Consider the following 27,871-nt stretch of genomic DNA (forward strand, 5'->3'; position numbering starts at 1 on the left):
AAATCTCGAGAAGTATGTGTTTTTCATTTTTGCCTTCATAATGTTACAATAACAAAAGAGAAGTGATGTTCAGCTGAGCTCGCTGACTTCTCACTTTGGTATTCGTGAGCCTGCTTTATGAGCGCTTAAAGCTCCAACAAACAGCGCTCAGGAATTTGGCAAGGCAGGCAATCCTCTGGCTCTCTGCAGAGGGAGGTGAAAAGGTTTTTATATGTGCTGAGATTCCTTGAAGGGGCCTAAGTAAAAGGGAGGAGGAATTGATTTACTTATGTAATAATTCACAGAAAATAAATTCAGGCTGTAAGATGATTAGTTTAACGAACTCAAGTCTTTTCACCTTCTCAGGGTTGATGCTGGTAGCTTGATGCAGCACGAGAGGACACCTACCACCTCGAGGACTTGCTTTGAGGCAAGTCTTTGAGAAATGACTGCAAAAGCTATCTGGACTGGTGAAGTCAGCACCGCTCGGCATGACTTTGTCATTTTGCTAAAATGGTGCCAAGCAAACTTTTAAAGCACGTTTGATCAAATTTGACTCGTTTTTATCGTTAACTGTTCAAAATACATCCTCCCTCAAAGTTGATGGATTTCAAGATGGCTGCAAAGTGATGAGAATATTGATGACTGTGCAAGAAATTATAATGAAGTCATCAGAGTCGGCCCTTTCTCCGTCCTTCATTACTTCCGCGATTCGTTTCAGACAAAAGAGAGATGAAGTGCGTTGACCTTGTTTCCCATCCTTTCCTCAGAGAACCAGCAGAGGGAGACATCACAGGCGGTTACAGATCTGCACAAGTCAATGGCAGTGCAGCTGCCAAGTTTAATTCTCCTGTTATCTGGTGATATGCTGTAATTCAGAGAGAGCTGTGTGGGCTCACAAGAGGGTCTAACACCTCACCGAACGTCCTTCGAAATACCAGGCATCAAATACACAAGCAAATTAGTGAATCCTCTGTGGGAATATCGGCTCACAGTTATCAACTGATCTTGATGGATTGAGATATTCAGGGTATTTGTTTGAGGAATTTCTGCTATCTGTAAGATCTTGTCACGGGAATAAAGAATGAAGCTTGATTGTTTGTGTAAAGGCTGACTTATCTCTGAATGGCTGAGGCAGTGCAGGTTCGTGGGGATTTCTCAGAGCAGACTGGGTTGATTTGCCAGCAGATTTTGAGATTTCTCAGCATTAAGTGGTTGCAAGCTTGTAGCATTGAAAGAGGTTTTCAACCCTTTCAATTAGGGGTGCAACGATTCTCGTATCGATATTGAACCGTTCATACAGTGCTTTCGGTTCAGTACGCATATGTATCGAACAATACAAAATACATTTTTAATTTATTTTATCAACTTTCCTTCTGACGATGCTGTCTGTGTTGAGCGCTCAGTGGATCTGCGCTCGACAGTGCAGCCTAGGCAGAGTAGTGGAACGCAGATTCACTGAGCGCAGGGCAAGCTAGCGAGACAGAAGTTAAGCTCTCCTTGCAACATGGCAAATTGAACCTCCCCCACCCTCATTCAGATCTGGCGTTTGGAACTATTTTGGTTTTCATGTGACATATGACCCTGAAGGTAAGCGCGTCATGGACTAAAGTAAAACAGTATGTTGGATGTGCCACGCAATGCTCAATTACATGGGTGGGAGCTAGTGTGTTAGCGCAGTTAGCTCCTTAAGGTGTTGGCCATCCAGCCCCATGCACAGGCGATCTGCAGTAGCTCATTAACGGAGATTTGCCGTGTTGTGGCGTTAACGTCATTTCAAGGAGATTTACGCTGACAGCACTAGTGGGAACACAACAAATATGACTGCACATTTACACCGACATCATCCTAGTGCAAAGACAAGTGGAAGCAGACAAAAACAAACAAACACGCATGCTACAAACTTTACCTGAGTCATTTAGACACCCGTTAGCACATGATTCTCCTTATGGGAACCTGATATGTTTAAACATGTGAGAGGTTGATCGCGCAGAGAATCGCTGAGCGTTATGTGAGTGCCTGTGTAAAAGCAGCAGGATATATATTGTAGTGGGTCAGGGCTGTTGGGGTTCTGTTTGTACAGTTATGTTTTGTTTATGTTGCCATAGTGACGGGTGACGCCCTCTCGCTGCGACGGTGCGTCCTTCCGGGGTCAGAGGGCGCCCTGTGTGGTGTTGTTGTTGTTGTTGTTGCTGTGCGGTTGCTGCGCTGAGCAGTTAGCTAGCGGCAGTGTTCTTCTGCAGATGTCAATAAACGGCTGTGCTCCCTGGCTAGCTCACGGGAAGCAAGACCAAACGATACCTCCGTCTCCTCCTTGTCTGAGCTCGCCACATTGGTGTCAGAAGTGGGATGATGGTGGCACCCCATGTTCTGACCCGAGTGACTTTTCTCCCGCCGGTTGTGACCGGCCGGTGCGCCAAAAGAAGGCACCTGGACATTTGCAGGACTTTGTGTGGGGTGATGGGGTCGTCGGGGACGACTGACCCCTTAGGTGGGGGCTATGTAGCGGGTCAGGGCTGTTCGGGGTTCTGTTTGTACAGTTATGTTTTGTTTATGTTGCCATAGTGACGGGTGACGCCCTCTCGCTGCGACGGTGTGTCCTTCCGGGGTCAGAGGGCGCCCTGTGTGGTGGTGTTGTTGTTGTTGTTGTTGCTGTGCTGTTGCCGCGCTGAGCAGTTAGCTAGCGGTAGTGTTTTTCTGCAGATGTCAATAAACGGCTGTGCTCCCTGGCTAGCTCACGGGAAGCAAGACCAAACGATACCTCCGTCTCCTCCTTGTCTGAGCTCGCCACAATATTTTAGTTCTGCTGAGCCAAATAAGACAGGATCAGGGTGAAGAAGTGACAGCCAAAGAAAAGCTTACCACAAAACGGAAAAGTTATGACAAATCAGACTATAAGGCAAAAAGAAAGTGCAGCTTTATGGTTCCATGGACAAAAGAATTTCTGTGGCTGCAATATGACAAGCGAAATAACCAGGGCTGCACATAAGTGGTCCGCAGGTGCGCATTCGCTGTCAACATAAAAAACGGGCACAAGATAATAAGTTCATTTCATTTATTTATTCATTTCAGGCACAACAAAATACATATATTGAACATAAAGTGCAAAAAACAAAAATTACCTGAAAAGGAGTGGGACGAAGAGAACTTATTAAATCCCACCCCTATACTCACTCATCAACAAAAAACAATAAGCTTCCCACAGCTACGCCCATCGTTACAACCAAACAAACCATCAACAGCCCCGGGCACATGCAAGCATCTCAACGGCAGCTCGCAACAACAATTAGAACCATCATAACTAAATACAGAATATATAATAATTATAAATTGCGTTACCACAGGTAACAGGCAATAATAATTACATAGTGACAAACATACATACATACATACATACATACATCTACACACACATATACATACATACACACACACTTTTTTTTTTCTTTTTTTCTTTTTTTTTTGGAATCCATACCAGCAATGGTAAGAGAACAGACATTACAGAGCACACTAAAACCATCATTGAGTATACTGTGACCAGGCCAACTGTTTGTAGAGAAATTTAAATCTATGAATATTTTTGCATTGTTTCAGTTGTAAACTCAGACTGTTCCAGATTTTCACACCACATACAGACACACAAAAACCTTTACGGGTTGTTCGAGTTCCGGGTAATTTGAATTCCCCGAAGCCTCTCACATTATAAACCCTTTCTCGAATTTCAAATATAATTTGTAAATTTGTAGGTAGAAGTTTATTAAAGGCTTTGTATAAGATTATAGATGTATTGTAATCAACCAGATCCTGGAATTTAAGTAACTTTGCCTGAAGAAAGAGTTTGTGAGTATGATCTAGATAACCAGCCTTGTGAATAATACGCAGTGCTCGTTTCTGTACTGTGACTAATGGATTAGTTGTATTTTTATATGTGTTTCCCCACACTTCCACACAATATGTAAGATATGGAAGAACCAGGGTACAGTACAGAGTACGAAGTGCATCTTTATCAAGGTATGGTTTCACTTTGTTCAAAACTGCGAGGCTACTGGAAATTTTGGTTTTTATGTGTCTGACGTGGGGTTTCCATGAAATTTTGTTATCAGTTACGACTCCCAAAAATTTGTTTTCACTCACATTATCAATTGGTACACCTTCAATGGTAATTAGTAATTCTATATTATATTTTAAATTACCGAAAAACATTGCTTTAGTTTTATTTATATTTAATGATAATTTATTTATATCCATCCATTTTTTTTATTAATTTTAGCTCCCTGTTTACGGTCATTACAAGATCAGTATAATCATCGCTACTGAAAAATATGTTGGTGTCATCTGCGAACAGTATGAGTTTAAGTACTTGAGAAACATCAAAAATATCATTTATGTATACATCGAAAAGTTTTGGTCCCAACACTGACCCTTGGGGAACACCACATGTAATACCAAGTTTCTCTGAGTGGTAATGCCCTATGCTAACATATTGTTCCCGACCCGTTAGGTAACTTTTTAACCAGTTACCAGCTTTCCCTTGAATACCATATCTTTCCAATTTATCCAATAAAATTGAGTGATTGATTGTGTCGAAGGCCTTTTTGAAATCAACAAAAATACCAACTACATATTTATTTTTATCCAGTGCATTGGTAATTTCTTCTACTGCCTCAAGTTGCAACGCGTGTTTGCATACATAAGATTTTCAGGAGGAGGACAGACATTTGTTTAGAACTCTTAAAGATGTCGAAGAAGCAAGCTCCTTTAAGCAATTACTGTGATGTTCCTCCACCTCCAAAGAAATGTCAGAAGGAGTACGAACCACAAAAGAAGCGCGTATTCTTGGAAAAGTAGTTGCAGGAGGTGAGCTGGCTTCAAACAAATGATGAACGCATAGAGATGTGGTGCGGAATGTGCCGTGAAAATTTAATAAATGACAAATTAAAAAGGCATGAGCATTTTTTTTTTGTATCAAAAAAATATCGAACCGTGACACCAAAGTATCGAACCGAACCGAACCGTGAATTTTGTGTATTGTTGCACCCCTACTTTCAATGTTTGAACTTATCGGAGGTCAGAGATTGCTTTAGAAATGTTACCAAAAAGGCCTCAAATGTGGGTTTAGCGTGACTCAGACAGTTAATCGCTTCTCACACATTGTTGTACCTTGATGGATGTCATATTTAATATGTATTTTTATGAGTTGCTGAACTTCTTTCACAAGATAATAACTTTTCCCAGAATTGTTGCTGCCTGCATGTACTCTTTGTTGCACATTCCTCTCTGAACATACCAGACGTGCTTCGCGTGTGTTCCACCTCTACTTCCTGCCATTTCCCTCATATGACAGGAACGTCCCATTGTTCTTAAGAGTGTGTGTGTGTGTGTGTGTGTGTGAGTGTGTGTTTGTGTGTGTGGACAGTGTTGGGAGATGGGGGTCAAAGGGAGTGGGTGCAGGTTGCTGCTGGACTCTTCTCGTGCGGCAATATGGCGGCGGACGTTTGCTGCAGGATGCTTGGAATGCTGCAGAGACAGAGGGGCGCGCTCTTATCGGCGCGGCAACAGAGTCAGAGAGGCGACGAGGAAAAGGCTCATTCCTCTTAACACACAATGAGCATGTTAACAAGTGTCCCAGTTACAGTGTGTGTTTGTACTGTAGTATGTAAACAGAGGTGGAATAAGTGCTGGGATCACAACTTTTTCTGTACAGTAGCATGCAAAATTTTGTCTTCATACCCTAAACATTGTATGACGTAAAGGCCCTGAAAGTGCATGAAAGTGGGTTTGAATTTGGGACTTTTAATTCATTTATTTTTGCATCTCATAATCTCTTAAGTAATGGAGATGTCCACAAGAAATTTCCAGCGCTAACAAAACATCTAAGGTCGGCTTAGAAGAAACTGTTTTTTTTTTCTTGGAGTATCACTATCATGGGATAGAGTTTCAGTAAACTGCACCAGTTTAGTCTGAATGATGCCGATGATTAGAGACTGGATGTTGGATCAGTTTTCTAATCATTCACACAGCAAACCCTTGAATGGTGTAACCCACACATCTCCTGGATCACTCAGTTCTACTTTGCAGGCAGTGATGTTGATGCTAAAGTAGGTACAACATTTCAAACCTGGTAAGACAGTCAAAGAAACCCACAGCCAGTACGGCTTTGCTCCAGTTAATCAAAGCCAGCTGCAAATCTGCAGGCTGTCTGGCAAAGAAACTACAAACATTGTCAGGATTGCCAATATTACTGCAAACATACCAGCGGTGCTACAAGTTAACACTGGTCCGGGTGTGACTGCTGTCTGTTGTAATTCACGGTACCAGCTTTGTCATAGACTTCAGTATGTGACTCTTCTCCTGCTGAGTCTCAGCCAGTCTGGCCCTCTGCTGGGAAGAAGGAGGCCCACCTCTGTCATACACAGTAACAGGAATACTTAGACCTTTGATGCTTTATGTGCTCATGTTTCTTTGAGTATTTCCAGAGAATCAGAAAACTTGTAAGACTGACAGTAAGATTTATACTTTGGATCCATACCAGGCTGGTATTTGTGTGTATGTGCCTGCAGGAGTTTTGAATTCCTTCCGCACTATCCTTTAGCCCTGAAGCAAAATGAATTGAAATTCTTGAAAAAAAATAGAGCAGATAGTAACTTTTTGATATTCAGCTGAGTGAGAACAGGAATTATTTGATGTTGTCTTATATAAAAGCTATTTAGAGCATTCCTTGTCCACCAATGGCTAATGAGGTCATCCGTTTGGATCGCCTCCTGCAATTAATTTGCAGATCTCCCCTTGCAAACACCCCCGGGCTACCCTCATTCTTTCTGTCTTATGCAATGACATGCACAGGTTGAGTGCGACCTCGATGCCGTATTTTCTCCTTGTGCATTTAGGTGCAAGCGATCATGATGATGATGATGCGATCACTTTTATGTTGGATTTTTAGTTACATATATAGTATTTTCCTACAACCTAATATGCACGACTTGTTAAAACACTGAATAAAGCGATTGTTTGAGATTAAACATGGGGTGATTTTCTTGATATGGTAAAGCCTGAAGAGAAAGTAGAAAGAAAACAAAACAATAGACAGACAGCAAGTGATTATAATCTACGCCCTAAAAGCATCCTGGGATACGCTGATGAATTGGTAAGGGGGAAAGTCAGTTTACATTCTTTCAGTCGCAGTGACATAAACAGCCGAACATGTTTTGATTTGTACATCTTTCCGAGAGAAGAGCCTGAAGACGTGACGTCCTTCCTCATTTAGAGTAAAAAAAAAAAACCCTTCTCGTCTTTCCATGACACTGTGGAGATGTAAACCAAAGGAAGTTTTCTGCTTTGTGAAACTATTTTAGCTCTTTCACTGTCACTTGGATTTTGCACAGATGAACTCGCTAGTTTGTGGTTAATTAGCTTCTCTCGCTCTTAATACAAAGTTAATACAAAAGATAACCGTAGCTACCATGACATCACATATTTGTTTGTTGAAGATTCAAAACAAACCTTTCCTCCGTCACCATCTTGGTTATAAAAAACCGGATGTGACGAGGTGGGCAGGTTTGTGAAACTGATTATGATTAACAGCTTGCTAGCCAGTGATTAATACCACAGGTGATCCTTCATTTTTCTGTGTGTGTGACAAAAATGATACAAATAGACTTCTTTTATTCAATATAAACCCCAATGAGTGACTGAGCCTATGAACTCAACAGGAATGTATTTACAGAAGTCAGAAAACTGTTTTCTTTTTGACATTTATAGACCTTTTTGCAGCCGCAGCTATCGCCATCTGGTGGCATTCAGACAGAATGCAGGTTTTAGGCACTCGTGCATAGTCTTCTGACCCAGATGTTCTGACCCATGTTTATTAATTTAACCAGCTAAGTTAGCACTCCACTCTCTTGTCCAAATATGGTAATGTTTGGGTTCGGAAAAACTTGCATGGCAACTTATTGTGAAGCATCGGAATGGCAAAAACGCAAACGATGACCCTTTGAAATAAATCTAGAACCAGAGGCTGTTGTCGAATTGTAAATAAAAGGTAGATGTCACCAGTTTATAAGTAAACTATGTCGAAAATATGGTGGACGTTAGTGTTTGTTTCATGAGTTATTTCAGGGACAATTGTGGAGAATGCTTGGGTTTACTCTGAATAAATGATCGTGAGCCAAAAATGCCTGTGTGGGAAAAACACACAGACAAAGTGCTTCCTTCAGTGGTCAAACATGCCATCAAAAACATGTCTGTTTTCATATCAACCAAACAAATTGAAAAGAAATCTGATAGCTTAGTGGATTGTGTACAAATGTGTATACACGCGGTTCTCAAGAGGGAAGACTTCATGGTCCATTACTTTCAGGCAGCTGTTGTCACTTGACAAAGAGGTGGGGGCAGATAACAGCAGCGTTATCAAAACTGAATCTCTCTACTCCAACAACACCCTTTTCTCCCAGTTTTCCCTGAAGTATGCAGGAGGCTGAAACATCCAACCCTGCACCAGTCAATACTTCTTTTATGTTTTAGATTTGCACCTATGTGCTGCAGCAGGTACCTTCTCATTTGCTCTACAGAAATGATTGACCCTCATCAGTTTCCCCCCCTTTCATGCCTGGGTCAACTCTGAGGCGACTGTGCATTTAAGTCTTTAATTACACAGGCCATAAAGTCGTCAGTGTTGTGGGAGATCAGAGAGAAAATCGTCATCACCTGTGGTGATCACTCTGCAGGCGGTCTGGGTCATAAATCAGCGGGCTCTAACGGCCGCTCCTCCTGTTGAGGATTCAGATCTGACGTTTCATTTTTAATCAGGTGTGCTGTGGTTTAAACTCATCTGCGGCTTTAAATGTGTTTGACATGTTTGGGAAGAAGTGACAAAGCTTTAAAAAATGCAAACACAAGCCAAGAATGAGCGGCATCTGTTTGCTACACAAACATTATCTGAGGTATGTGAGTGTTGCAAGTGTTTAATGTCAGTTGGTAGTTGTTAGGTATTTATTTATTCCCTTGTTGGGACAGGTCACAGCATCAGTAAGGTAGAAATTTAAAGTGGAAATGTTTGCTTAATGTAGCAGAAAATGAAGTAAAGAGGGTTTTTTTTTCATTTGGGCCGTAGAGGAAATTGAACTGCACTATATGTATGTTAATAATACATTGAAGTATGTGAGTATTTGGACAATACCACCAATTTTCAGCATAAACTAAACGGTTGCACAAAAGTATTGGAATAATTAACGTATTACAGACATTCAAAGTAATCGGAGACATTTTAATTTAAACACTCTTGTTCATCAGGCTCTGTTTATGTTCAACTTTTATTATCAGTGGATAGTTAGAGCCAAGTATTTGGACTGATACAATTCGCCACAGCAGGTTTTAAGTCAATCAGTTAAAATTTGATTTCAGTCATAATTTAAGGGGTTTAACATAAGGAATTACAACACAGCTCACCATTTTCAGAGGATTAAAGGTAACTGGAAAAGTGGTTAACAGTTTTATGGCCTGGTGAGGCCTTTTGCATTCAACTATGTGAAATTAAGGAAACTTGCATTTGGTAGCTGCTCCCTGGAACTCTCAATATGAGCTGTAGACATGTCGATCCAACTGAGTGTTTCTTTTCCTTCTCGCCTCCTTGCTTCACATTCAGAAAATTAAATTCTAAGGAGTATGTTCTGAATGCTTCCTATTTATCATTGCCCCCCTGCCGTCTAAGAATGCCATCGGGCACGTAGTAACCACCAACCATCAGCGGGCTGCAGGTCTCCTCCCACGCTCTTAACATGCTCTCCCTGAGCTACACGTTGCTCCAAAGAGAGTGAATTTGTATGCAAATGGCTTTGCTTCCTGTTCTCTATCTGCTTGGGCAAAGGGTGGGATTTCCTCATTCCTGACGTCTGACCCTTCCACTCATCTGTCTCACGTTTCCCTTCCCTTTAACGGCAGTCTGCCATCTGGAGATGGAGGTTATCACAGCAGACCTGTGGCCTCTTTACATTTGTTTACTTAAGACATTTATTTACCAAACCTTTGTGCTGACGTAGTTCTTGAGAATATGAACAGGTTATGTCTGTTGGTGTAGAAATCCTCATGTGCGCGCCTTTAAAGAGATCATTAGGGGAAATCTGCTACAAATGTCAAATAAAGACTCACCTCGATCATCTGAATGCTGTGGTTAGTTAATAGTGGAACTCTGATAAAAGTATAGTTTCTTTTATCATCATTAAGTATCTGGAAGTTAAGTCAGTTAGAGCATTTGTTTTAATGCTTTGTGCACCACATGACAGAATTTGAAGCCACAATATGTTTTTTGTTCAACACGATTAGCATTGGTGTGGAGATATATCATGGTTCGAATACACTGCACCAGTTTAAGGTCTGTGATCTTGAGGAACAGAAACAGGTACCTCGGATGTTTGATCAGGTTCTCATAATTCACCAGAGAAAACTTCAAAAAGTGCATTTAGGATAAACATTCAAGGCTTTTATCACCATGTGAGATAGGTGGCTGCTCAGAGCAAGTTGGAGCAGATGAAATGTCTATTTTTTGTTGTTTTAACCTACATTTGATATCAGGCTCATCTTCTAGCTGGAATTCCTTCTGTGTAAATAAATAAACACATTTCCAAGTAATTTTTTAACACTCGTGAATGTAGCTTATGTCTGTGAGACAGTTTAATATAGTTCTTTTGAAGTTATGAGATCTTAAAAAAGTATCAACCGAACCTTGTATACTTTGAAGGTCTATAAGTTGAACAGTTTTTGTAGCATAAAGTTGACATTTTGCACACCTACAATATGCTAAAGTTACTGTAGGGTTTGTGTTTTTCATTTAAAAAGGGACCTGAATTAACACAGATCCATCATGGAGACAAGTCAGATTTAGCCACACAGACTGATATTCACTAGGTTCTTTAATACAAGAAAATATCAAACTTAAATGTATGAATAATAAAGCAAAGACATAATATAACTGATGCTGAATATTAAAGACCATTTTAACAGCTCAGAAGTACAAACATGTTGCATGTCAGTAAATATGCAGTAACATTTTCATGTTTTATTGTTATCTGTGTAATAATGGTAGATATTAATATTTTGAATTGTCCACCATAGAACAAATAACTATAAATATGGCTGGTAGCAATGTAAATCTTTGCTGGCGTCCAGTCTGTTGCAGCCAATCATGGTTGAAGTTTAGGATATACGCAGTCTGCCCCAGAAACACTTTCTCCAAACACTACGGTGGAAAACTGGCAGAAATCGGCCCTCAAAATCCAGCGAAACATCCGTAATTTTAGAAAGGAATGTCACATTCCTTTGCAGTTGACTGAGCCCAGTCTTTCAGAGTGCCTCCTATCAGGAAGTGCTGCACAATGGGAGCAAATTGCCAGAAACACAAAGTCAGACATTTGGGACAAAGGTGGGGGCAGACAGAGGAAACCGTGTCAGCCCTCATACAATAACCTTTGCTGCCACACTCGGATTCAATAATAAATATATCCAAACATGAGCCAAAGTCGGATCCTCTGGGGAGAGACATTGATTAAGAATAAACTCAGAAGCTTTATAGCCAAAGTGATGAGTTACTCCACTTTGACAAAAGGGACGATTCTGATCTGATTCAAACTAAACAAAGGTTTTTCAAACTTTAATTCAGGCAATGACAAGATACAGAGAAAACACACACACAGCACGCCTACAGCAAATGTTCTCATTCATATTTTCTGATGCATTTATTTATATTTTTCAAACTTACGGGGTTTCAGATGCTCTAATGTCTGTCCTGCTAAAGCACACTGTTAAAAACATGTCAAGTATTTGCGTTGTTTAAAGTCTTCAGTGTTTAATACGTGACCTAAAAAGACTACTTTACGTAAGCTGGATGTAGAATATGAAAAGTGGCATTAGTCCTAAAAACGTGTATGAAGACAACATCCACCAGGTGCTCGCTGTGTTTTCAGCACTTATCTGCTGTATTTGATGCACTGGTCACTAAATTAGCTCAAAATGCTGCTGGATATAAGCACTGACTAAAACCATGATTCTTCAGGCTCATATGCAGCCGTGTGTCCTGTTATTATGTGAAAAACAAGAGCTTAGACATCATATTGTTATTCGTGATTATTTGGCAAATTGAATAACAAAGTGTAGTAAAAAATATAGTCCTACTTCAAAAGCTTAATATTAATCTTTATAGTTTTATAAATGACATTTATTTAAATGTCCTTGTTATGTTGAAAGACATTACACCTTTTCAGAACCTCGTAAATTTTATTAGTGGGTCGTTACAGCTTTTGATGACTGATAATGTATTGTTAACTATGTGGTGTTAGTGTGTTTAATCATTTTCAGATTCAGAGATTTGCTTTTGTTTTGGGGGGTAAGGGGATTATAAATGTAGTGATGAACCCTTTTATTACTGGCTTCACAATGGATATCTCAGTGTTCAGCAGTTCCAGTATCAAAGATATTTGGTGTCCGGAGGTCGACCACCTGCTCTCCGTCTGACACGCTGCCATTTCCAGGCTTCCAGCACCGAGACATCCATCTCTAGTGCTTGGCAGATGGTTCAGACTGAGAGGTTTTGCCCTCACTGTGGCTTTAGGAGATGTCTTTATCTGGCCTGGAAGCTTTATCCCAGCCATCTGCTCACAAAGAGTCTGCATGGATTGGGGAGGGGGCAGGCGAACTTATATGTGCAAACACATACAGCAACAGTGTTGACACGAGGCTGATTGCTCAGGCTTGTGGCACTTTGGATCCACGCATGTTGAAGAGTTTGGATCAGGCAAAGAGATGGTAACAGGTTGATTTTCTTTCTTTTTTTACAGACCGCAGCAACATACTCCAGGTGTTCCTCTTTGTATTTTGGAGTGGCTGTAATGTACGTGCAGCCTGCTTTCTGTTTTGTATACACTGCATTCTTGTTGCAGGAGTCCATATGGTGGGGGCCTGACAGGTGCATCTGCCTCTGAGCTGCAGGGCAGTAGATACTGAGCAGCGCTTTGTTTCCACAAAACATCTGCCTCTTGGCCTGAAGCCCTGTGAAACCCAGCTAAACCCCAGTGTGGTTTCAAAAGTCAGCCATTCATTAAGATTCTCACAAAAGTCAACTTTTTATGTTGATGCTGGCTCAGCAGCAGCAGAGTTAATGGAGATAGACATGCAGGCCTGCATATTATTAAAGGGTTATTATTATAAGCCAATCTGTTTTATTGCATTTCACAAATCCTTTCTTTGTCTTTATTTTTAAAAATCCAATTCTAAGTCAATTTTAGCTGTTTTAAGGGGTATTGCTAAATGTCTTGGCCACTGTGATACAGGAATTTGCCAGCTTTTGAGATGAAGTTTATTTAATTTTACATGTTTGATAAAAATCTGCAGAGTTCATTTGATAACCTCCTGTTTCCCAAATTCTTTAGATATAATTTTTCCAACATTGGGCAACATTCAAAGGGACGGCTTCAGAAGAAAGCTTGTGTTGTCTGTCGACACAAGTTGTGTGTTGTGAGCCAAACAAACGTTGCTTGTTTCTCCCGAAACGGCTAAAATGAGCTCAACATCTTCCAAAGGTTTCTGCAACAGTACCCACGAGGAATGTCTGTGGATCAGCTGTTCTGGTGTTTACACAGCTCGGATGTCACATCGGCACCTTCTCATTTTATATCAGAGACATCATTACCTCAGCGATATTTTTAGACTTGGAAGGCTTTAAAAATAAAATTACCATTACTCAAAAAATACAAAGGCACAGTGATAATAGAAAAGCCTTTCACACCGTGTTCTTTGTGTGAACTTGACAAGCGGTTGACTTGAAAGCTTTCACTGTGTTTAACGCAGCAGAGAAAGAGTCTGCCCTAACCTGCCTTTGAAGGTGGCCTTCGAAACACTTGGGCTACGGTCTCTGAGGCGAGGAGGCGCGAATTACAACTGCCATCCTCATCTCATTCTTTAAGCACCTAGAACCAGGAGTTATTCATAAAGCGTGTTGCTCTGGCTGGTTTCACTTTTATTAGTGTGAGAAGAAGAAGAATTGATCTGTTCTGGTAAATGAGATGACGTGTAGGTGAACCTGTAGGCATATTGCCACAGCGGTCGCTCTTAGATATCGGCCCATAAAGCAGATGGTCAGCAGCATTCAACTCCAGTATGCTTAATTTCAAACTGTAATATTTATTTACAAGCACATCCTGGGTTTTTTTCAAGGAAAGATGTTAACCTCAGCCACAGACGGTATAAAAAGATGGACTTTATCCCCATGACATCATTCTTTTATTCAGAATTTAATAGTTATAGTATTCTTCAGTCTTCTTGGTTCAGAGTGATGTCAATTTTGTCCTTGAATGGTGATCTCGGGGCTCCAAGCGGGTGTCCACATGCCTGCTACTCTTTGTGACATGATGCAATGCAAAAACTACCCATGCACGCCTTGGGCCGATTTCTATAACAGAAATGACTCTTCAACAGCAGAGTCTTTAGCTGTGTTTGGAACAGAGTATAACTGCCGCCTAAGACGTGCACATGCTTGCAAGTAACACCTCAACCTGCGTAACGGCCCAGTCATCAGCGCTTGCGGCTAGAATGCCGCGCTTGTATCTCAATGGTTTTCCAGTGAAACAAAACTTTAACTGTTGACCTGAATCACCCTAAACTGAGTCTGGAGCTGAATCAGGTGAATGCCGTTGCTGTAAAGAAGCCCACAGGGCACTCGTGGAAATATGCGTCCTTGTCTTATCTGTAAACAGCATCACCCACAGGCACAGTCCTGTTTACTGTCCCTCGCTGGTTCAGTGTCACTTGTTTACCTTCATGGTGAGGTGAGGAATTTCTGATGTCATCAGGTGCAAGAGGCCGTTTCATGTTAGACCTGCTGTAAGTCAGACATTTGTAAATGTTTTTCACCTCCAAACCAAACATGGCTGCTCATGTGTTTGGAGTGTGAGGACACACACGGGGTGTCTCCACTATCTGCTGCTTTCAGAATTGGTAAATACTCACACATACAATGAAAAAATCCACTTCATGTAGAAGGGGTGTATTCGGGGCGTAGGAGTTGGCGTGCTTTTTTACGCTTATCTTAGTCCGATCCTGTAAGTGATTCACAGCCACTGTCAGCTAAGAAAAGGTTTGAAGTCATGAATTGGGACAGCCATGCAGCAGTGTTATTCACTGAAGAGCCCCCCCCCCCACCCACCCCCCCCCCCCACATTAAAAGAAACTGTCAGTGGCTGCCGGTTAACCTCCTGTTGTTCCCCGTAGAACAGCAGACTGGAAGCTCAGTTAGACCCTATGCACATGGTAATGTGAGGAATGCGGCCATTTCCTCCTTTCTGGAAAACAAAAGGAGCTGCTGAAGCACCAGGCTTGTCCCACCTCACATACCAAGGGCAGTGCTCCCAGATCGCAGTCTGCTTTGTGTTGGCCCAGTCAGCCCATCAACAGGTCCCAGTGACTGATCTTAGGTATCACTTCTGATGGCAATCGTCCTTGAAAATATGGTGTAAATTAGACTTTCTACCTTTCTTACCCGAGGAGTACACAGCCATAACACCTGCCACCTGTAAGAAACAAGTATGATACACATGTAAACCTGGAATATATACAAAGAAATTAAAGAAATGCTTGAGAGAAATATTTTAGTTAGAAAAACTTTACATTGTTGAATTCATTGAAAACAAAATTATGTTGATTAAAGTGAAAAATCGAAGTCACTGCTTATGTCACAATGTGACTTTGTTGCCCTAAACGTTTACGTCCCTTTAGGCACTCTTAGTAACATTTAGACATGGGGATGGGTATTCTTCCACCAGGAGGAACCTAGGGCCCAATACAACATATGATCTGACAAGGGTATGAGGATTTTATCCTAGTATCTAACAGCAATCGGCAAACCACCTTCCCAGACCATCACTGACCTAGCTCCAAACTGGTCAAGCTATACGATGTTGCAGGCAGCATAACATTCAGCAGAGCATCTCTAGAAACATGCAGGAGTACCCCACTGGAGATCATTCTGTAGGGCTCTGGCAGTGCTCCTCCTGTTCCTCCTCACACAAAAGACCTTATACCAGTCCTCCTGGTGGGTTGATGCCCTTCTACATGCCTGTCAGCTCAGGATATATCAGTGACCACATTCTTGACACTGTGCTGGGAGACATGACAAACCTTCTTGGAGAAGATCTTGAAGGAACCAGACATCTGAAAGGGCTGCTCATTCTACCAACAGTGACAGCGATACCAAATCTCAATGAAGCTGAAATGACTTTGTGATTATACCGGAATTGAGTTTGGTTGTACGCAACTGTATTTTTTTAGGAGATGAGGTCTTTTGATGGCCACCACTCGATGTTTAGGCATACGCTAAAAATAACCCTCCAGCTAAAAGTTTGAGATTTGCTTCTAAAAAACAGAAATAGCTGAGTGGGTTTTTACTTTAGAGCAAATAAAACTGATAACACACTTAAAATGACTGTTTTACTACAGTGTAAATGTGATGAAATGCTAAATAGAAGCTGCAACCAGAAGCTAAATGGCAAAAAGTAGCAAAGAGAAACTAAAATGACAAACATAAGCACACAAAGCAACACTTCCAGATGCATTTACCCTTTATACCTGTATATGGATGAAATATTGTAAATGTGTCCACTGTCAAACTTTAAAGGCGATTTAAAAAATGCTGCAGCTAATTAGCCTAGCTTAAAGACAGGAAGCTAGGAGACAGGGCTACCCAGCAATTACTTAGCTTGGCAAAACTCTCACTCTAGTCTTTGGTAATGACTCACCTGTATATTCTGTTTTTCCCAAAAATATTTCTATAAATATGTCTTTAAAAGAATAAAAACTTTATTAAACAAAAAAGTTTTTTTTTTCTATCATGGGTTTATTCTACCAAGTGACTTGCATTGCTGTTTGCTTTGTTTTAATGATTTATGGTCTGATTATTAGGTGTTTGACTTCTCATGTAGCCTGCGGTACAATGCTGAGACAGAAGTACCTGGAAATTACTGTTGTTTGTGGCGTGGGAAAGGTTGCATAATCTAATTTCCAGGCAACAGGAATGCACAGTCACTCATACGCTTCATGTTACCAGCACAGTCTTTCCACATATAATTGGTGTGTGTTTGTTTAGCGGTCCTCTATGGATAGAGATGACTTATTATCACAGAGATCCTAAGCTTTATTAAACTGAAATTCAGGTTCAAATTTGTATAAAAGGAGACTGTATCAAAAGCATCACTCCTCACATGATCTTTGATCACTTTCATAATGACTTTATAGTTTCAACTGCCATTTCAAATCTTAAATTCTGTTTTATTAAGTATGATCTCAAATGGAGTCAAAAAGGGGGCTGTTGTATCATGTAGGTAATTGTTTAACCCATGAGCATGGAGTGTTCTTCACTTTGTTACGTTTGGTTTCAAAATATCAGTGCTACACTACCCAATGGGTGACATTACCTCGTCTATGTTAATCTTTTATATATTAGGGTTTTACCTGCTAATAAAAATATTAGCACCCTCTGAATAGGCTTTGATATTATATTAAAATGATCAGACTCACTGCTTTCCTTCACTCAAGCTTAAAATGCATTTTTTTGCTTATCAGATGGCTAAAAAATACCAGGGGAATTCACAGGCTTCTGTAAAGCCAAACTGATTCTTTGCCCCAACTGTATGTGGGTCAGTTATGCTTATGTGCATAGTGAGGGCAAAAGGGCAGTTTTGGAGCCAGAAGAACCTACGCTGAACCAAAGACTGAATGTACAGAAACCGGCATCATTATTCTGTCTCATTACATATAGACAAATGTGTGAGGTGTCATAAACCTAAGCTTATCTAGAGGATCATGAAATGGTGAAACCTGTTTATCAGTTCTTCAGCATTCTTTAGCAGCTCTTGGACTTCAACTGCCATGCAAATCGATACCTGCGACTGTTTAAGATAAAGCAACCTGCACTGTCGGCTGCGAGCATCACATTAAAAAGAGAAGACTTGTTTACACTCACTACAACCTCAAATCACTGGATCAGTTTGATGGTGTTCATGCACTCAATAACATTACTGCTGCACAGCCCCCACTGCCAGCTGATCCCAGGGTCTACATCCACATGCAGCCGGTGCTTGAGGTGGAGGGGAGAACAGCAGATGGCAGGGCTGCCCCCATCATGTCTGCTTTCTTGGGAGAACAATGCATCTCTCAGAGCTCTTATTAAAGGAGGGGAAGGGGGGTTTCAGTCCGCGGACAGCTGGCAGGCAGCATGCCTCACGTCGCCCCTCTCCCCTCCATGTCCACACATACACACTGCAATTAACTGGCACGGGCTGCGGCTTAAATATTTACCAGGTCCATGCAAACAAAAGAAAAAAAGATTTAGTCCAGGTCTCAGTGATATGACATCATTTTTCATCTGCAGCTCAGTGTAGCAGGTATAAAATCTGTTACCGAGTTTGTGTCAAATGTCAAGTTTGTGTATAAGGATCACAGAGCAAGAGGACCAAAACGCAGGACAGAGTAAAAGCTCCAAATCCAAATCTTTTATCGGGTCTGAGGTCATTCAGGGGTGGGCAGACAACAAACCAGGTGAGGATGAGCAGGCAAATGAAAGGTCAATAAAACAGGTACAAATGTACAAGGAAACAAAAATTCAAGAAGAGAAGAACTTTGAACAGGGAAAATAGCTGGAATGTTTGACTGTGATCGTCTATAGTTAGATAGCCATAAAAGGTGGACATGGGTTCTGGGGCTAGAAAGCGAAGCCAGTATGGAAGTGCCTTAAGCATGCATTCTTTTTTATGAAAAGCAAGGGGCGAGTCTATAGTTATAAATAACAACTGTATAACATTGTATAAAAAACTATGAGGAAAAAGAGGCTACAGTTTACATGATCTATGAGCTCAGTAAAAACTCCCTTGATGTGATATTCTGGTTTGTTGCTGGTTAAAAGTCGCATTTAATACAACACGATGTTCAGTATGGAGATTATGATCTTCATAAATCAGGAGAAAGCTGGAGATTGTGATGGGCAGGCCTACCTTGTGATCTGCAAGTTTCTGTTGGGTCCATCCTTTTCAGAAAGATAACAACCACAGAAATGTTTAGCCTGAGGCTTAAACAAAACAACAACAAGACTTTGCCTAGCTTCATAGTGTGTTAAATGTATAGCATAACTTGATGTACACTTTCCCAAATATGTAATGAGACGTCTTTGTGAATGAGACCTCAGCAGCCGTGATAGGTCTGGTTGGTCGAACTGAATAAAATAGGCCTTTATTGTCACTGTACATGTACAAACAAATTGTGACATGGTACGTACATGTGGCATAAATGCAGTTTGCTCATTAGCACAAGGATAACACTTCTATGGAACGTAGGGCTGCTTGCTAATGAAGCTAGTTAAAATAGTTTGTATTGTGCTGGCTGACTGAAGTAAAAGAAATTAGTAATAAATGAAAGGATTCAGTTTGTGATGAGAAACGGAGACAGACTGGCTTAATTTGGCACATCTAAGTTAATGTCTAAAAATAAAATATAATGATAATATAATAAAACTAAATAGCGTTTTGTGACATTTTTTTTATTTTGACGCAAAAATTCTTCAAAATATCAAATTTTTTAACGTTGCATTCTTAAAGTATTTGAACAGCTATTTTACTGCTTTTTATCTTTTTTGTGCGGCAGTGCCACAGAAACGTTCAAACATGAGAATGCAGGGACTTAAATCTTCCTCAGCTATAGAAACTGTGCATTCAAATGTCCTGAAGCCGCACAACAAAAAACAACAACGAGCTCTTTTACATGACACAAGCAGCCAGCTGAGGGGCTGCTGCTTCTGCTGCTCTGAATCCATTTTTTTTTTTTAAACACACCGCCCCTCTCTCCTCCTCTTCCTCCTCCTCATCCTCTCCCTCCTCCCCTCTGCTCTGCTTTTGATCCCACAGGGACTCGGAGCCTTTGCATTCCTGTCATTCCAGCCGCAGCGAACAATCAGCTCTCAGTTATTTATTAGTGCGCCTCGCAGCTCCGCTCCGCTCAGTCTGCTGCTTGCTACCCGTCAGCGCGCACACATGCGCACGGAGGAAAGGAGCTCCGCACACTTGTGGACGTTTATTTTGAACAATAAGCGCAGATCATTGATTTGAGATACGACGGCACCGCTCACTGTGCGATGAGACAAAAATTTGGTGAGTTTAGCATTTTATCTGAATAGGTTTATCTGAACGTTTTCTGTCGGTTTGTGTGTGGACGGAGTCCACTCCGGATGGAGTTACTTACTTAACAGATTACATCTGAGTCCCGTTTTAATTCATGAGCCACACACAGATCCATCCATTTACAAAACAGTCTCATTCATGCAGGAGCTATAAAGGCACAAACCATTCAAATGTAGAGTTACCCATAAAGCTTTTGCATTTTATGTTTTATGTGTTTATAATTCAAACTCAAATAGTAAAGAATTTAAAGACTTTTCACACTTTGTAAAAACAAAACAAGAACATTTACTTTGGCCAAATTGACCCTGTGGCGGCCGGTTCTGGTCACCAGGCCCTTTCACACCCCTGACATTAATGTCTTTAAACTGATTTTTAAATAATCTTTACTGCTGCTTTTTCAGCTTGGAGGATTAGACTTGATGATGTTTTGCGTAATTCACTCTTGATCTCATGTAGCTGTGTAGCTATTTTGTGCGGTCAGGACACATTGTGGTGGTTTAATAAGGCATTAATTTTACTCTCTATCCAGATTTTCACGTTGAAAGTTAAAATGAGTTAATTGTATAAAGCAACCAGTGCATTTTAAAGCATCCATCATTCATATTCTGAAGACTTTATATGTCTTCATCATGTTTTGGGCATTATCTGATCCTGAATCACTGGAATCTTTTGAGTCTGTGCGACCGTTGAGTATTATGCTTGTGTGACTGGAGAATGTTATGCATTGCAGCATGTGGGCCATAAAAACTGGATCTCCAGTGACATCACTATCAGGGGTATTTCCAGCTACAGCTCGTGCACACACAGCATTGTGTAACAGAAGTGTGGATAAGTTTGTGCAGTGTTGAGTCTGACCACAGTTCTTTTCCTTTCAGATGTGTGATTTGTGAAGCGCCCACGCTGCCACATCGAGGCTTGTTTTTGTTTCGTTTTTTTTTTTTTTTTAAACTGTCTTTTCATTGGCTGACATGAGAACTGCCGAGGAGTCCTCTGGAACGGTCCTGCACCGTCTCATCCAGGAACAGCTCCGCTACGGAAACCTGACGGACACGCGCACGCTTCTAGCCATCCAGCAGCAGGCACTGCGTGGAGGCAGCAGCGGCGGCGGCACCGGCAGTCCCCGCTCCTCTCTGGAGAGCCTCACTCAGGAGGACACTCAATACATCCAGATGTCAACAAGGCAGGAGCCTCAAGGTCAGGAGCACCAAGGAGACAGCTTGCACTCTGAGAGCCCCGTGTGCCACCTGTACCATCTCCACAAGGAGGAACTGCCTACTTACGAGGAAGCCAAAGCCCACTCCCAGTTCCTGAACTCTCAGAAGGGGCAGGCAGAGCACAATGGACCCAGCATGGATGTAGAGGGAAGTGGAAGTGAGGCACAGTGGGATCTGAAGAGAGAGCACGCTCGCTCTCTCAGTGAGAGACTCATGCAGCTTTCTACTGGAGAGAAACCGGTCTAGGAACAGTCTGCCTATGAGTTCCTCACACAGCTACCCACAGCTCTATAATCATCACAATAATGTTTTAAATGCTGCGACACCTGACAGACAAAGGGCTCAGCTGTGTGCAGAGCAACGAGGACCACCCCCAGACTATCCTTTCTGTGTCAGACTTCCTGGATACATGCTCAGCCACTCACAGGAATATGTGCAATACAACCAAGACCCCCATCCTCCCCTCTACACACAACAGCACAGGTAACATCCACAAACACATGCGCTATCAAAAAAAGAAGAACAGCCCCAGAGAAGTCTGCTGTTCTTTTATTTTGGCGGTCTTTTCAGCACTGTTGCTATCTCCTGTCTGCAGGTTTGTGTCTGCTCAGTCTGCGCAGGAGACTCACAACAGCATCACAGCAGCTTCAGACAGCAACTCCCCTCAGAGCGACACATTAATGCGGGAGAACGAGCGGCTCAGGAAGGAACTGGAGGTGTACACGGAAAAGGCCACCAGGCTTCAGAAGGTGAGAGGATGGTAGTGAATGGTTCGTTGAGGTCGTGAGAAAACAAAAGTTTTTAGCTGGGGCAGGAGGTGACGGGTTTTCTCACTAATTCAGAGCATGGAATCTCTACAACGCATCTCCTTTTGTCTTTAAAAACATGTCGGCATGTGAGGAGATAAATGGCTGGCACCTGGGATCACGAGTGTTCAGTCTGGAATGTTAATTCCATTATTCATTCACGTAGTATTAAAGAGACATTTCACAGCGGGTGGCATTCAGTAGACTAATTAGCCTCGTTGATATTAACATTTGCAACATAAACCAGACAATATGCAGGAATTCCTCCCCCAGAGACTCATTTTCTCTCTTTCTTCCCAGTTGGAGTTGGAGATTCAGAGGATATCTGAGGCTTATGAGACCCTCATGAAAGGCTCTGGAAAGCGAGAAACTCTGGAGAAAACGATGAGGAATAAACTAGAGGCAGAGGTTAAGAGAATGCATGACTTCAACAGAGACCTGCGAGGTAAGTTTCCATTTTTATTTGTCTGTCTCCTGGCTTTAAACCTACCTTATGCGTATGTGCTCATTGTGGTATGCTGGTCATCTCTGTGCAGAGCAACTCGACGTGGCTAACAAGCACAGAGCGGACTGCGCCGACCCGAAGCAGCACGTCTTTGTCAAACTCTTGGAGCAAAGTGAGTCTGCATCAGTCTTTTGTTACAAACTCCTCTCACTCTGCAGTTCATCACAGATTCAATCACAATTCCCTGTGAAACACTGAACAATAGCAGGAACATAGCTGAGCAGGGATTGGTTTCCTTCTTTAGTGATGTGGTGCTGTCTACATGTTGTCACACAAATGGGTGTATCTCCCCTGTAAGTGACTTTTGGCACCTAGACTCCAGACTTTTTTTATGCTGCAGTAAATGTGGCCTGGATTCCTGAGATGTTTTTAGGGCTTTCAGGGTGTTTGCCACTAGGAATGCCCCCCCTCCCTTTTTTTTTTTTTTTTTTTTTTGTACTGATGTGCTCAGTTTTGCATCGCTACTAATGACCTCCCTTCTCAAGGGGAACTAATACGTCTGGGTGTCCTGGCCTAACTCTACATGACCCATGACTTGCTCATTCTCCTTATTTGGGCATTTCTTTTTCATGCCATAGCTTAATGATGATCGGCCACTTGTGAATATTTCTTTGCTCCCTTTTAGCTCTGTGCAGAACTGAGCTGTAGAGAAATCCCTACAGCGAGGATTAGGTGGAATAACACTTATGTTGGAACATTTGGGCAGTAAATGCAGTCGTGTCAGTGTCTATGATTATCTTTCCCAAACGGTTATCTCAGCATAGCAGAGAAAAGCAGTACAATAGTGGGATGTGTAGTTTATATGTTTGTGTTATGAGAACCACATGAAATATATTTTGAGCTGCTTGTTTACTTCACGTCCTCAGAGGCATTCCAGAGCTTTTACCAGTACAAGGCTATGCCTGTGTGCGTAAGTGGATAAGAGGAAGTCTGCATTCCCTCCACAGGCATGCACTCATGTTGTGTAATCAGCCCCCTTTTAAAGAGGCACATCAGTTAAACTTTCTAAAAGGGCTCATTGAAATGCAGACTAGCTTTCAAAGATTCAATGAGAAATATTGTTTTTACTGATCCCATGTTTACGAGGGCAATAAACTTAGCAGAAATTGAGGTGTCAAATGTTTTGATGTTGAACCACATGCCTTTATGTCTGTTGTTTGGTCACATTCCTTAGAAAATGCACTGAAATGCTCCCTGGAGTGAAGGCTTCACTGACCCCAGTGAAGGCCATGGGAGCTTCTCTTTAGAGGAGACCAAATTTTTTTTTTTTCTTTTTTTTTTTTTTTTTTTCAGTGATATAGTTTTATAGGCTTAAAAAATCAAACAAAAGCCAGGAAGAATCTCAAAAGATTTATTTTTAAGTTGGTAAGAGCCTCGTCACCTTCATTAACCTGCTGTTTCCTGTATTGCAGATGAAGAGCAGCAGCGGGAGCGCGAATGTCTGGAGAAGCAGATTCAGCACCTGCGAGTGTCCAGGGAGGAGTGCCAGCGGAAACGGGAGCTGATGGAGCAGGCTCTGGCCTCGGCGCAGACTCGCAACCGTCAGCTGGAAGAAGAACTTCAGAGGAAGAGGGCGTACGTGAAGAAAGTGGAGAGGCTGCAGAGTGCGCTGGCCCAGCTGCAGGCCGCCTGTGAGAAGCGGGAAGAGCTGGAGCTCCGGCTACGCACGAGGTTGGAGCAGGAGCTAAAAAGCCTCAGGGCACAACAGGTGAGGAAAACAAGCCCCCCCCCCCCAATGGTTCAGTTAGCAGATTTTAACAATGTGAACATGTCCAAGCGGCTTATCCTATAGAAACACTTGGTTGGCTCACAGGGTGAAAGGGACCAGCATTAGTCTGCTAGAGGATTCCTGCGTAGTTAAAGTAGTAAAAGTGGATTGAGGGATAAACACATTTTCAGAGAGTCAGATTTAGAGCATTTTGTTTCCTTGGGTGTTAAACGCTCTATTCTGTCTACCGTTTCAGTCCCAGAACCAGAGCACTGATTCCACAGCTTCAGAGCCGAGCTCGTCCAGGTTGCAGCAGCATCTGAGGGAGAAGGAGGAGCGTATCCTTGCCCTGGAGGCAGATATCACCAAGTGGGAGCAAAAGTACCTGGAGGAGAGCACCATGAGGCAGTTTGCAATGGATGCAGCAGCCACAGCTGCAGCACAGAGGTACAAACAAATCTGTCAAAATGGAGTGAAGATTCAAAACGTAAAAATTGGGGGATTATTTAGAAAACCGTCTATTTTATTTTCAGAGATACAACTATCATCAATCACTCCCCGCGGCACTCTCCGGACAGTAGTTTTAATGAAGACCTGCCGTTGTCCCATCACAGACGTCAGGAGATGGAGAACAGGTGATCATCTTTTCATCCATACGTCATTGTCTCCTTCTGCCTGCTCTGTGATGTTTTTTCTAAACTCACTATGTTCTCCGTGCGTTCAGGATCCGCGCTCTTCACGCTCAGCTCCTGGAGAAGGACGCGGTGATCAAAGTCCTCCAGCAGCGCTCCAGGTTGGAGCAGAGCAAGCCTGAGAAACAGGGGCTTCGTTCGGCCAGATCCGTCCCCTCCATCAACATAGCGACCGGCGGCATGGAGAACAAAGGTGAGCTTCTGCCCTTACTATTCGTGCCGAGCTGAGGAATCTGGAATCTTTAATTTCACACGCTATCCTGTGACAACTGCCAGACAGAATGCGCACACCCTGAAAAAGACAAAAACAAGTAGGACACAGCCCTGTTTTTAAACTGGAATGCATATCATCTCTCACTCCAGAATAGCCCCATCCAGAATAGTCATGGGAAGAGCTCTGCGCGGCAGATGTTCAGGAGCGCGTAAATGTGGATGTAGACGGGTAATTAAGCAGTTTCTTCTCTTTGTCTGCAGGAAAGAGCCTCTCAGATGACCAGACAGGTTCAGCTGTGCTGCAGCCCAAGCTGCTTGCTGCTGCTAAGGTCCTGAGCCGAGACTGCAGCACGCAGAGCGACGAGGCCTCACAGGAGCCTGAGGCCACAGCAGAGCACGGCAAGCTCAAGATGTGTGAAGCAAGCTCAGCGGCTACACCTGGTGGGTTTTTCGAAGTGCTTAAGGCCCAGTCAGCTCCTCACAGCTCATTTTAAGAATGTGTCATTGAATTAAATAGAAAAATCACTCCGACAAGTAGCTTTACATTGTTTCCTCCAGTCAAATCAGCAAACATGAATATTACAGCTGAAACACTCGGATCAAAAAAGATCCACAGAGGCCTCTGGCCACGCTGCGTTTCTACCATACTGTGGTTGAGAGAAAATAGTTCCTCCAGGAACCACGTGGTAACTGGGTCATGATTTCTAGAAAAAAAAAGATGTTGCTACTTAGTTTTCACATCAGGTTTTTGGTGCTTTCAGCACCGCAGGGCAAGTGCAGACCTCTTCACCGAGGATATTTCCAAAAACGAGCAACTCCAAAACAATCTGGACATATAAATAACAAATATTTATCTAAACGAATGACACGTGCATCGGCAGTTTGCCTTCCAGTGTTGTTTTTTCTAATCTATAAATTCTGTCCTGCCTGTAGAAACCTCGGAGGAGCCAAAGCTTCCGCCGAAGATGCTAAGGAGCCTCAACAGCTTGGGCGCAGACGTGGTGGAAATCCTCATTTGAGCGCTCGCTGCGGCTCATATGACTGACAGCAGCTCTGACACAGACTCTTGGCTGAGACTTTAAAGGGCTTTCTCGACGTCTGGCTTAAATCAACATGTGTGTGCTGAGATTTCCTTCTGCTGTTTCTGCACAACTCATAAACGGGCAGTTGGGATTCGTTCACGGTACCTGGACAGTATTTCAGCGTGACAGGAACTGGGCTGCTGACTGTGCATATATTGTGCATGTTTCTCTTTTTATTTTTTAATTATGTATTGTATTTATACATGTAAATGCTGCTCATAATTGATGTGATTTTTGTTTGTCCTAAATGTGCACCACTTTCTTTTTCTAATTATATACACATGACTCACTTCTTGGTTTTGTTTTCCAGTAGCATCCCTGTTACCATGCCCTCTGAAAGTAATGGGAATATTTATAAAATGACTCAGAATTTAACAGAGCTAAATTAACAGTTGCCCTCCTCTTTAAAATACATTCGGAGGCCTTGCTCTCAGCTCAGAGGGGGATTTGGAAACATTTTTTTGAATGCGAAGCCTGCAAAACGCCTGCTCGGTTCTCTCTTTAAAAAGCGTGTGAGGATTGACGCCGTTTCTCTGGGGTCCGGTTTTCCAGATCCCCGGCTAATGTTTGGGGCCTCAGAAGGTGGCTACCCAGCGTTTCGCTCCCCTCCCATGCCACAGTGGAGCTAATCTTCTCACATTCCTCGCTGAGGGAATGCTCCCGTTAAAGAAAAAGGCTATCTAAAGTCTGACCCTTCGCCCTTGTTAAAATGGCAGGCATTCTCCACATGACTCCTTTTCTGGGGTGGTTATTTCTTCTGAGTCGTGGTAGCTGGATCTACCGCGAACGTCGAAACGGTCAACTATAATTGGCCCGCATTTGCTACTCCATCGCTGTTATATTCAGCTGTTTTTCAAGTATCTCACATTTCTGGGTAGACTATACTGTAAGCCTAATATGGACTCTTCTATTTATTTCTCCCTGCGTGATGTAGAATCACTGAACACTGATGAATGTACACTTCTGTTTTCAATGAATGTGTTTTCTATTTAACTGGAATGTGCCACACTCCATGGGGAAAGGACATTAAAACTCATCATCAGTGGATTTCTGAAGAAGCCAATAAGCTCATCCAGTTTTTAAATATTAGCGTGTGAAACCTCACGTTTACCCGATGTTCTCCTTCATCCTCCATCACAGTGCATTTGCTGGTCAGTGCAGTGTGTCAGAGTTACTGCCCTTTGCTTATTCTGCAACATGTTTACACAAATGGCTGTTTGAAGTGAGAGAAGTTAATATATTTTGTAATTATTATTTTTTTCATATCTACTTTAAATGGTCTTGTTTCCTGGTGCCAAAGATGGACTCTATCTTTAAGTTATAGTTGATGACGAATACAAAAGGTTGTGTTAAGTTGCCTCGCTTCAGCTGGTTGACCCAACGTGATGTTGCTGTGAACTTTTGTAAAGGAAACATTTGTATGTATGCCTTAACATTTCACAATAATAAAGTTTTAATATATTCCTGA

General features: G+C 42.1%; 1 protein-coding gene across 1 annotated transcript; it reads left to right on the forward strand.

The window, feature by feature from the left end:
- The first annotated feature begins 19,922 nt into the window (after positions 1-19,922).
- On the forward strand, positions 19,923-27,871 carry amotl2a (angiomotin like 2a). The gene is given in 12 exon segments (XM_040040239.1): positions 19,923-20,153; positions 21,059-21,622; positions 21,624-21,880; positions 21,993-22,146; positions 22,504-22,648; positions 22,740-22,820; positions 24,121-24,416; positions 24,673-24,863; positions 24,950-25,051; positions 25,141-25,301; positions 25,583-25,762; positions 26,255-27,871. Coding segments are annotated over 11 exon segments (2,124 nt in total). The 5' UTR covers positions 19,923-20,153; positions 21,059-21,151; the 3' UTR covers positions 26,341-27,871.

This window comes from Simochromis diagramma, unplaced genomic scaffold (assembly GCF_900408965.1).
Source record: "Simochromis diagramma unplaced genomic scaffold, fSimDia1.1 OVJJ01000026.1, whole genome shotgun sequence".
NCBI classification, from domain to species: Eukaryota; Metazoa; Chordata; class Actinopteri; order Cichliformes; family Cichlidae; genus Simochromis; species Simochromis diagramma.